This window comes from Delphinus delphis, chromosome X, assembly GCF_949987515.2.
Source record: "Delphinus delphis chromosome X, mDelDel1.2, whole genome shotgun sequence".
Classification (NCBI taxonomy): domain Eukaryota; kingdom Metazoa; phylum Chordata; class Mammalia; order Artiodactyla; family Delphinidae; genus Delphinus; species Delphinus delphis.
The window spans coordinates 16,299,656-16,312,009 of record NC_082704.1 but is presented as its reverse complement, the minus strand read 5'-3'; the positions used below and the strand labels follow the sequence as shown (position 1 = coordinate 16,312,009).

The following is a 12,354-nucleotide window of genomic DNA, read 5'->3' as shown; positions in this document are numbered from 1 at the left end:
CCAGTCTGGTCGCCCTCACCAAACCCCCCAACTGACAGCCCAAGAGATAGGTAGGGGTAGCCTCAGTTCTAAGTCACCTGAAGCCTGTCTGGGGGCGGGGAATCCGGAAAGAGGAGAGTGGTCACGGACCCGCCCAGTGGCCCGGCCCGAAGCTGGGGAAAGAGCAGGGGTCCACCGACTCGGCGGCTCTCTGCGTCCCCGCCCTCGACCAGATCGGGGAGTCAAGAAGGACTTCCAACACCCGCCAAGTTTCAACTCAAGACTTCTGCGAGGCCGCGTGTGCCCGAGCCCTTGCACGCCTGCCTGCAACGTGGCCGCGTCCGGGACGCCCTCGGACCCCGAGGGTCACCCGAACTCTTCCCTTCTCTCTCCAGGCCGAGCCGTGTTCCAGGCCCCCCTGGCCGCGGGTTCTCCTCTCCGTGGGCCGGGAAAGCCTCCCTCCTCTCGGGCTCCAACCACCCCAGCCGAGCCCCTTCCCTGCGCGGAGCCTTAGCTCTCCTGACACCGCCCGGCTGCAGGGCGGAGGCAGGGCCAGCGGCGGAACCGCCCCCAACCGCCTCCCCGGCCCGGCGAGCAGGCGGGTGGCTGGGGCGCCTCCACCTCCTCTTCCTAAAGCGGCGAGGAGCAGACGAGCGGCATCACTCGAGCCCAGGTCCCGGCCACCGCCACACACGGTGCCCAGCGTTCAGTAGGGGGAGCAGCGGCTGAGGCGGCTGCCACAGCGGCGGGCCGGCGCCAGAAAGGTAGACTGAGTCTCGGGGAGCAGCGCCGCGGACCGCCCACCTCCCGTCCCCGGGCCGCGCGCGCCACCCGCCCCGTAACCCCACTCGTATGTGTCCTTCCAGGCCCCGGTCGAAAAGCCTGGGAGGGCCGCCGACCTACCCCCGGAGGAGGAGCCAGTCGGAGCCCAAGGCGCCACCGCCGCCGAAGCCGCGCGGAGCTGCTTTCGCCTTCATGGCCCACTCACCGGTGGCGGTCCAAGTGCCCGGGATGCAGGTGAGGACGCCCGGGCCTCCCCCGCCGTCCACGTGACTGCCCGGGAGCCGGGGGCGCGCTCCGCGCTGGGCACGGGCGACGAGAGGCGGCCCAGGGCTTCCCCGAAGCCGGGCCGGGCGCTCCGGCCAGGTGACCCGGGAAGAGCGTTCTCAGTGTTTCCCGGCGTGTAAGCTAGGTGGTGCACTGCGCCGGCCGGGCGCGGAGGGACTGGGGGCGCGGCGAGGTGGGGATGCTGGGGGGCGAGGGGGGGGGTGCACAAAATAGCCCGGAGCGAGACACCTGCGCCGGCTGAGCGTGGTGCGGTTGGGGGTTGGAGGTGGGAGCACTTAACTTGGGAGAGATGGAGGTGTCTCGGAAATCGTGGGGTAAAACGCAAGTGGTGCTCCCCCCTCTCACACACACACACACACACACACACACACACACACACACACACACACACACACACACACACACACGACACAAGTTGGGGCGGAGCAAGGCAACGGGGTGTCGGTGGTGGCGGCTTTGAATTGGGCTCTTCCTGTATGCGTAGAGCAAAGAGCGAGGTGACTTCTTTTCCCCTTTTGGTGCTGCTGCTTCAGGGCTAAGTTGTATCTCGCTCCCCCAACCTGGTCCAGCCCATAGGGTGGCGTGAGAAATGCAGGGTCCTAAGTTAGAGTAGCGGAGGTGATGACTCCCCCGCCCCGCCCCCTGCCTTTCCCACAGGAGGTCTGTTGCAATGCGGTTAAAGGAAGCTTTTTGTCCTGAACAAGGGACTACTTGCCTGGGACCCAACTTTTTACTCGACATCTTCCCAGCTCTCTCCCATTATATTTTCATTTTATTGAAGAAGAAATAAGCTATGGCCACACACTTTTTATGCTGTTATGTTTTTAAATCGGTGCATTTCAAGCTATCTACTAAATGTTATCCAAGTTTACTGACTTTTAAGCGTTCACATTTTATTTTTTTTCCTTTGCTAGACAGCCTAAACAACCTATTTATGAATAGGTCAGAGACTAGAAACACTTAAGCCTCATTACCTTCTAAAAATGTGAAAGCAAACTTTTTCTACGTTCAGAAAAAATGTTTAGAGTAGTAAACAGCTTATGTTTCTAGTAGAAATCAAAGTGCTATGGATTGGGGCCTCAGTTTACTAATTAATTAATGGAATTCATTTTTTTAAAAAAGCAGTTGGTTACATTTGATGCATGGTCACACAAAAAAGGGGACTTTTAAAATACTTTCCCCCAAAAGGACCGTTTGTGTCGGACATATATCTGACCTAGGACGCCTGTGTCTCCTAAGCACCAGGCCTTTTAGCTAAATATAGGGCAAGTCTGGGTTGAGTCCCAGGAAGTCGCTGTGTAGTTAATAAAAAAGAAAGGAAGAAAAAGGGAAATGAGAAATATTAGGGCCTTTTTATAGGTTGATCCATTCAAGCTTTACAAAATGCCTCAAACTTCCTTCTTCTCACGCCACCCCCCTCCTTCCCTCCCTCTTTCCCCCAGCCACTGCCCCTCACCCCATTCATTCAGTTCTGCCTTTGATTATATCAAGAGAATTAGTAATTTGCATTACTAACTACAGTTTTGCTCTGTCTGATGTGGAAGAAAGTGCGAAATTTTTCCCACCGTGCTCTCCTTTCCATTCTGTGAAGAGTAGAACGTTACGGATGTGTAGTTTGTCTCTGAGGGTCTCGGTACTTCTCTCTCCATTGTGTGCACGCGCTGCCTGCGTGCGTGCGTCAGCAGATTGAGTGCCTCCCGTTCATCAAGTTTGTGATTCTGGGGAACTCTGTGTGCTGAGGAGAAAATGGTTTCTGGTCTTTATTTCATTTGTCTTGACTTTATTTGATTTATATGGTTTCTGGTCCTTATTTGATTTGTCTTTATTTGATTTATATGGTGTAGGAACTGCTTGCTGTTCAGTATTTATTATGGCTCCCTGCTTTGTTTCATTATCTGAGTTCCCTATCTCTTGAATTTTAAAATCTTAATTAAGGTGGTTTAGAATGTGAATCACATATTTTGAAAGATAAATTCTGCTTTTCACTTTATGTCTGCCCAAAGTTGTGATTACTTTGTCTACCCTGATTTGGGGAGGGCAATCATCTCAATATTAGAAAAGAGGAGAGGAATATTTATTTGTCATTTTCTCTGTCTGAATGAAATGGTAAATTCTTAACTTCTTATTTCCATTTTCTTTGTATATGTGGTTCTTATGCATTTGGTGCAACACAAAAGTTTTCCACTTTTAAAATTGTGGAGTATCCTAAAAATAAATTTGATGGCATGCAGTGCGACTCTTGAGCCTAGACTACTTTGACTATTCTTTTGTTTAAAAATATTGCAGATGAGATGCAGAAATATATCACGAGCTTGTAGAATTCTCCTCGAGTTTTGTGAAAGAGGGGCAACTTTTAGACCTATAGAGTAGTAAGAAAACGTGAGTTAGCCATGTGTTCTTGAAATTCATGTATAGTATTTCCACAAATCTGGGTGAAGTGGTCGACCGGCCTATAACTTTTTAACAGTTTATTTTAGGGAATTATGAAGATTGATGGAAAAAATGATTTTTCCAGAAATAAAAACAAATTTACTTTATCCACAGTGTTTTTCTCCCCCCTGAGGAGAGACGTGAAGTCGAGCTACCTGTTCTATCACTTAAGACTTCCAGCATTCCTGACTTTCAAACAAAGAAATTTCTGTTGCCACTAGTTTAAAATAGAAAAGAAACTTGGAGTGACGAAAGAAAACCCAGGATTTGGTCCAGTTCAAACCCTTCCTTGTGAATTAGTTATTCAGACTCATATTGTTAATATTTCTTAATATTGTGGTAATGAACTTTTTGCCATATTACACCAAATGTGGAGGGTATGAATTTTTTGGGTACTTAATTTGTGCTTACTTCTCTAGTATATAACTAATTTTCCATACCAGGAGCTAAACTCTTGAAAAATATTTAAAGCACAACTTAAAAAAATAAGCCAATAAACCTGTTTCTTTCCACTCAAATATTTACTCTTTAATGATTTAAAACATGTTTTTTCTTTGAAGTTCTCAGTTGTAAATCATACTTAAGTTTAAGATATTTCCCCTTAGAACCTGCATTAGTATTTATGAAGACAAGTGTTCTAAATTGGGTGTTAAATCTTTCATAAAATGTGGGTGGGAGAATAAGGTTAAATGTTGAATTAGAGTACTAAGTATTATTATGTTATGCTTTGTGTTATGCCTTTTGTGAAAGAATTTTTTAAACTTCCTGCTAAAGAATTTAAACATTAGTCTTCATGTATCTTTAAATATGATCAGGGTGGTACAGTTTGTAAATGGTTGTTATTTGAGATGTGATATGGAAATGAAGTTTAAGGATTAATGAACACTTTATTGGAGACTTTTATCTAAGAGTTGGAAAACATTGCCTTGCATTGGTGAACCTAGTTACTGGGTTCTGGGAAGGATACAGAAGTATACTACATGATGTCTGCCCTTAAAGATCTTAAAATGTTGTTGGGGAGATAAATCTAGCACATGAAATATCAAATAATGCAAAATCTGTGATACTTACTCTATAATAGAAGTTGCTGACTGGAAGAGTTGAAGGCTTGCCCCCAAAGGATTTTTAGGATCCATATTGGGGAGGGCATTTCCAAGCAGGGAAATACCCTGAGCAAGTGTGTGCACGCACACGATCTTTGAGCGTCGGATAAAATCACTTGACCTATGATGAAGAATTACACTAGAGAAATAATAGGGGGTAAGATTGGAAAACTTGACTGCGTCCAGATTATGGTGGTTCTTGAATGCTAGGGAAGGGTTTTGGCCTTCAGACTAGCCACTAAACATTTCTAAGTAAGGGAGGCTCAACAAACAAAGTTGTATATAGGAAGAGAAATCTTAAGATTGGTTGAATGGATGAGCTGGAGGATTGAGAGACTTGAGGCAGTTTGATCTACTGAGACTATTTCAACAAGGTATTCATATCTGTACAGATGTAATGGACCTTGCATTGACTGATTGCCTTCCCTATGCTTAGTACTATGAGGTAGAAAATATAATTACCAGACTTGTAATTAGCTAGTTACAGGAGGAAGAATCGAAGCCTTTGTGATGTTGAATATGGGCAACCGGGACAATTATGGTACATCCAAAAGAAATCGGAAAGTCAGGGAGAAGAGCCAGATCCAGTAGAACATTAATGATTTCTGTTCTAGGCTTGTGAAGTTCGAGGTAACAGTGGGATGACAAAATAAAAATGTAGAGCTGTATGTCTGTTATCTTGATTGTGGTGATGGTTTCAAAGGTGTATACATATGTCCAAACCCATCAAATCGTATACATTAAATATGTACAATTTTTTTTGTATCTCAACATGCCTCAGGAAAGCTGTTTTTAAAAATGTCCAGCGAATACTTGAAGATATAGATCTGGAGCTCTGGTCATTCATCAGACATTTACTGAGCATTTACTATATGCCAGTTTCTTTACTTGAAACTGAAGGGTGGGAGCCACCAAGGAGGGAAAGGTCATAATGCCAGAGAGCATGTGGAAGTGAGGGCCCTTGTGAGGCAGGAAGCATAGGTGGAGGGTTGGCTTGTAAGAAAAGGAAGGGTGACTTAAGATGCATGGTGGGGGGCTTCCCTGGTGGCGCAGTGGTTGAGAGCCCGCCTGCCGATGCAGGGGACATGGGTTCATGCCCCGGTCCGGGAAGATCCCACATGCCGCGGAGCGGCTGGGCCCGTGAGCCATGGCCGCTGAGCCTGCGCATCCAGAGCAACGGGAGAGGCCACAACAGTGAGATGCCCGCGTACCGCAAAAAAAAAAAAAAAAAAAAAAAGCATGGAGGGATGAGAAAATGTGTCAGGATCGGGAAGGAGTTAACTGGGGTGGGAGGACTTCTTAATTTAACTCTCATCATGAAACCTAAATTGGAGAAAGAATTCAGTTTGGTGTCAGAATCTAGTATGTAGGCTTCTTACCTTCCTTCCACCTTCTGAAAGGACTGATCACCTTTGCAATTTGAGGTGGAAAGAGGTAGAGAGCAATGCTTGCACTCATAGATAAAGCCAAACCATTGTCCTCGTTGGTGGGAAGCATATTCAGAGATGTTGAATATGCTAATGATAGTGGCAGAAGAGCAGCTGAGACAGAATAATCAAAGACAACTGTGAGCTGGGAGAGTTGGAGGTAGTTGCAGGGTATGGGGTAAGCAGGCTGGGGGCTGAACGGAGAGTAAACAGGAATTGGGCATGGTAGGACATGTGCCTTGAACACTCATGAGGGTCTAAAAATGGCACATGAGGACAAATGTCCATCATGTACCTCCCTTGCTTGAGTTATAGAAAATGAGAGAATATAATTTAGCTGGTACCTAGGAACCATTGAACATTGTGATACTGTGTTTTTTTATTCTGCCTTTCATTTATTCAGTGACCTTGAGCAAATCATCTACAAAATGGGGAATAATAAAAGCTGCATTTCCTTTGCCTCAGTGAGTGCTATTAGGATGAATTAGCTATCATCTGTGGAGTATATTTTGAACTCCTTCATCAAAGGTGTTATGATGTATGTGGGCAGTTCATCCTACAGAACAATGCTAGGCTAATCACATGAAAACACTGTCATTATCCCCTCTCACTCCTGCTTGACAACCCATGTTTTTCTATTGAAATCCAGTCTCCCCACCCCGCCAAAACACCCACACACATACCACCACCACCAGACCCAAAGTCTCCTGCTCAGCTTTCCAGACTTTCTGTTATCTGGCTCCTCTCTACAGATCTGTACTTAGTTATTTCTACTCCCCAACAAGAAATCCCTTTTGTTCTACCATGCCAGTTGCAATTCAGCAATCACTGACTGGCCAAATGCTACCTGATTTTCAAGGTCTCCATCTTGCTTTCCCCATGAACTTTCTCTGAATGTTCCAGGCTACAGAAATCACTCCCATTTCCAAGCACCTGTTATATCCCTTGTCAGTAGCAGACAGTCCAGTCCTTGATTTATATACTGCCTTAGATTTTCCCTAATTATATATGTTATACTTGTCTCCCAAACTAGGTTGTAAATTTCTTGAAAGCAGGGACCATGTATCTTACTTTTATTTATACCGTTAGGTATGAATTATACGTAAAAGTGTAGGCTAGTGAGTGCAGTACATATAGACTAGACTTTTCTGACTTTTTTCCATTCTGTTTCTGTAAATATATTGTGTAATGCTTGAATTCTTCTAGCTCATGAAGGCTAATTTATGTGTGTACAATGTAGACATTTTATACTTAGTAAAATGATTTTAATATATTACATGTAATAGGTCTAACAAAATATACTTGTAACTAATCAGCTGTCCACACACTGAAGCTCTCATTCTCATCTTGCAAGACCTTTGAGAGAAAAAGGAGCCCTCATTGCTTTCCTAGTAACTAGGGCTGATTTCAGACAAATTTATGGCTTTGGGAGAAATAACCTCTTGTTCCTTCCCTTTGTTCCCCCGTCCCCCAAATATACAAACAAATAAATAAAAGAAACTTCTTTACTTCTCTGTCCCAGCCGTCACATTAGAAAGAATCTGATACATTTCACTGATATTAAGGTGTTTTTGATTAATGGCTCACTATGTGACCTCTCCCATGGATGTTCACATGTTACAGGAAGTAATGCTTTTTAAAAAGAAATATAATAGTAGAATTTCAAACTGCTTGGTGATAATTTTTGAATGAATTGTATCTTTTGAAAGAGTCGTGGTTTTACTCATTTGTTGCTAGAAAGCAGAGTTAGGAGAACAAAAACTAACACTATTATTAGGTGTGATGCAACAAACTCCTTTTCATTTCTTGCAGTTAAGACCCAAAGAATTTCTACCACAGGTACATATAAAACAATGTCTCTGGAGGAATGCCATGAGGTAACTCATTTTTAAAAGAACAAAAATCAATAAAATATGCACAGCTAAAATTTTCATTCCATCTTATGTACCTTTCTCATTTGGTCATCTGCCACTTTAGACCAAGGTGTTATATGGTAGGGACCACAGAAAGCAAACATTTAAATAAGATATTAACTAATTCCTCTCAACAATCCTATGAAATAGGAAGAGTTCTCCAATAGGAAAATGACTTCAAATTTATATTTAAAAACAGAAGAGCATATTGCTGGCCAACTCTACCCATCATCCTCTTTGTTGTCCCTCCCCCAAATCCCATATATTTCAAGCAGATCTTCTGAAATGCACATTCAAAGAAACCAGGAAACCTAGTGCAGAGCAGATCCCATCCTTCTCCTCTATTCCTGCTTGTCTCTCCCCATTACCTCTCACCAGCATTTACCTTGCTGGGGTTAGAGCTATACTCTCCCTCAGCCTTTTCTGGACTTGTTCCAGCATACTTCTGACCGCAGCCCGCTGGCCTTTCTTTTCCTTCGTTTATCATACGATCATGGATTAGAATGATTCGTGTCCTAAAATATTGGATTAGCCGTTGGTATGACAGCTTTGGATATTCTAGCAAAATATGAACAAAATTGTGGTTCATACTTCCTGGGGACTAGAGTAAACAAAACTATAGACAGCTTAGGTGTAAGAGTTAAAAATATTCTAATTATCTTTTTAAAAATGTCCACTCTCCTCCTTTTTGATCAAGTACCTTCAAGAATGTGCTGCTGAGGAAATCCAAGGCATTGTGTTTTTATCTTTTTCTCGTGAAAAATGTTTACAGATAAAAACTTCTCAACCTTTCTTTAAGATCCTTGTAACAGAGATCGTGTGTTCGTAGTGGTATTTTTTCCCCTCTTCGTGAGGAAAAGAAATCTGTAAAACCCTATCAATTTAAAATGTAAAGGACTGAAAAAAGTAGGGTTCAAATCAACTATCATTGAATTTTTCAATTTGTTTATTACAGAACAATAGAGTGTCTAGCTGAAGAATAACAGTTGCTTTGGATTATAGAAATAGCTTCCCAGTATCAACTTAATGAAGTTTTTACTGGATTTGAAATCCATACCATACTAGATATGTTAGGGAATTTCTAAGCACACTAGTGAATTACTCTACCAGATTTCAATAGTGCCTAGTAACACAATCCTAGGAGTGAATTTTTGGCAGGTGGAGTAAAGACTTCAAGGACATTTAGACGCATCCAGATTTTTCTTTGAAAATGCATTTTTGAGTTGCTCTGTTAGTGCCTTTTCATCCCCCTCCCCCGGCTTTCCATTAAGCCATTGGCTTTGGGACATATCACTTTACAGTATGTTATATTAAGCTAGGATTTAACTGCTTGCTGCAGTATAGTATAAATAATGTAGCAGTGGGTGATGGGGAAGGGATGGGCAACATAGATAATCAAGTGGGGCATAAGTTGTTATTAATGCAAGAAAATTTGGGGCAGCTGAGCCAGTAGAAACCATAAAGTCATAATTTCTTCCCAGAGCTAGGTTCATCATTATTGTTGCCCCCTAGAGCTGGGAAAGTTTCTGGCCTCCCTGGTCTCAATTTCCTGCTGCCTGCCTTAACTTTAAGTAGAAGCATAAAAGAAACCAATCAGCAAAGCATGCACACATGCTACTAAGTATAGGGATAGAAAATAGAACTTTGACCTCTTGTGGTTAAGGAGACTACAGTCAGTGTGTCTAGCAGCCTCAGGGAAAGAAGCATATTTCAAATGTATGCTTTTTAAGTGCTACCAACCCCATGGGAAGAACAGTTAGCAAGCTCATTAATTAGGGTCCTGTTTGCTTCTCTAGTTTTATTTCAAATCCTTTGTTTGAACTTTGCTCTGAGCCTTCCTATGTGCCTGTCAGTTAATGGTAATATATTAGACTTTCCCAAGTTGGACGCTGGTGATCCAGGTTTAATGTCTTTACACGCTTAGTCTTCATGAAACAGCTAGGTGTGATTTAAGCTAGAAAATTATTAGCAGCAAAGTTTGGAAGACCCACATTGTGTAGGACATAGTGCTTGATACCTGTCTTTGAGATACAAAAAGCACAAAGGAGTCCCTGACCTCAAGAAGTTTATACTGAAACTGAAGAGATTAGACATCTACACATTTAGGCATCTAACAATGCAGAGCAATAGTAATGAATCCCAAATGTGATAGAAACTGACATAGCAGCATTCCAAGGAACATCAGACTAAGGAAGGGAATTATCATTTATAGAATGCCTTTATGCTAGGCACTTGTGCTTTTGTCACTGCACTACCTTGCTTCTAGGCAGGACATCCCTGAACAGACCCTTAAAGGAGAGTGGGAGACAGGCAGGAGAAAAGGCATAAAGGGACACACACAAGGTTCCTTCCATAACAGAGGTGTGAGGTAGGTGCTTGTTGCCATGAACTACGTTAGGACCAAATTATGAAAGGCCTTGAATGCCAGACTGAGACAGTTATTTTTAACTCAGTCTACAGCAAGTTGTTGTTGTTGTTTTTGTTGTTGTTTTTTAATCAAGAAAGTGAACTGATGAAAGCAATGGCTCGTTGTCTGTTTTTGGAAGATTACATTAGGCTTCCAACCTAAAAGGCTGGGTTGGAGAGGGAAAGGCTAGATATAATAAGTGGATGTTGTAATAGCCCAGGCTTTAGCTGTTAAGGGTGTGATCTAGGGCAGTGATGGTCAAGCTTGAGCATGTATCAGAACCACCTGGAGGGTTTGTTAAAACACAGATTGCCAGGCCTCACCTCCAGAGTTTCTTGTTTTCTTTTCCTTTTTTTTTAAACATCTTTATTGTAGTATAATTGCTTCACAATGTTGTGTCAGTTTCTGCTGTATAACAAAGTGAATCAGCTATATGTATACATATATCCCCATATCTCCTCCCTCTTGCGTCTCCCTCCCACCCTCCCTATCCCACCCCCCTAGTTGGTCACAAAGCACCGAGCAGATCTCCCTGTGCTGTGCAGCTGCTTCCCACTAACTGTCTATTCTACATTTGGTAGTGTATATATGTCCATGCCACTCTCTCACTTCGTCCCATCTAACCCTTCCCCCTCCCCATGTCCTCAAGTCCATTCTCTACGTCTGCATCTTTATTCCTGTCCTGCCTCTAGGTTCATCAGAACCTTTTTTTTCTTTTAGATTTCATGTATATGTGTTAGCGTAGGGTATTTGTTTTTCTCTTTCTGACTTACTTCACTCTGTATGACAGACTCTAGGTCCATCCATCTTACTACAAATAACTCAGTTTTGTTTCTTTTTATGGCTGAGTAATATTCCATTGTATATATGTGCCACATCTTCTTTATCCATTCATCTGTCGATGGACATTTAGGTTGCCTCCAGAGTTTCTGATTCAAGTAGGTCTGCAGTGTCCGTGAATTTGCCTTTCTAATGAGTTCCCAGCTGCTCCGTTGGTCTGGGGACCACTCTGAGCACCATGTAAGGAAGACTTGACAGACCTTGGTGACTAATTGGATATGGGAAGGGCAAAAACATGATGGGAGAGTAAAGACTCAAAGATATTGTCGAGTTTGGGAGAAAATGGGTTATTTTTAAAACTTGAATTTGAAGCACTGGCCACACAACCAAGCAGAAGCAATTAGTAACAGGTTTGTTCAGCAGTGAAGATGGAGATGGGAGGTCCTACATGGAGAGACATAGTAGATGAAATTGTGAGAAATCAAAATAACATGATTTTCAATCGTCCTTCCAAGAAGCTGAACTCAATTTTGTATTAAGTTTTGTAGCTTCCAAAATCTCGCCGTCACCCACTTCTGTGCTCCTTGATCCAGGTACGTTTGACAGCTCAGTAAATGCTCTTCAAATGCAAACACTTTTATTAAGAACATGAAATCTATTTATGCTTATACTTGTGAAAATGCAGTTTGGCTAAAGTGAAATAAAATGCCAATTTCCTAAATGCCAGTAAGTGGCACCATTTACCCCAAAGATAGACATTTTAAAGACTTTTTCCAATTTTGATACATCTCATCAATTCTGTTGTACAGAATCCCTTTCCCTCACTCTGTATTCCCCCCCCAACAAAACCCGGATGTAATAACTCTGAGCTACTATTATGTCAAAAATACCCATTCAAAGTTATCATATTCCAAAGCCACCTTGTGTTTACATATGGAAATTCTTGGAGGGGAGAGGAAGTTACTTCTGAATCATTAAGGAAATATCAAACCACTTCCTAAATGGCCTTTCTGACTCCAGCTTCTGCTCTCTAAAATATTCTCTATACCTGTCAGATTAATGTATTGCCATTTGCCAACAGGTGCCATGTAGGAAAGCTCAGAGCTCAGTTTAAACAAAGGATTAGAACTGAAAATAAGAGAAGCAAATGGGCCTACTTAATGAGTTTGCCAACACCAAACAATGTGAGCAAACTTGATTCCCCACTTCATTCACCAGTCTTGGACCTAAGTCACTTTTCAATTTCT

General features: G+C 42.8%; 1 protein-coding gene across 1 annotated transcript in view; it reads left to right on the top strand.

Annotated features, from left to right (window-relative positions):
- The first annotated feature begins 591 nt into the window (after positions 1-591).
- The window catches only part of STK26 (serine/threonine kinase 26), a 65,147-nt gene continuing 53,384 nt past the window's right edge, over positions 592-12,354 (top strand). The window contains exons 1-2 of the mRNA XM_060003144.1: positions 592-743; positions 846-996. Of these exons, the coding sequence (XP_059859127.1) occupies positions 955-996 (42 nt within the window). The 5' untranslated portion in view covers positions 592-743; positions 846-954. The remainder of the gene's footprint in view (positions 744-845; positions 997-12,354) is intronic.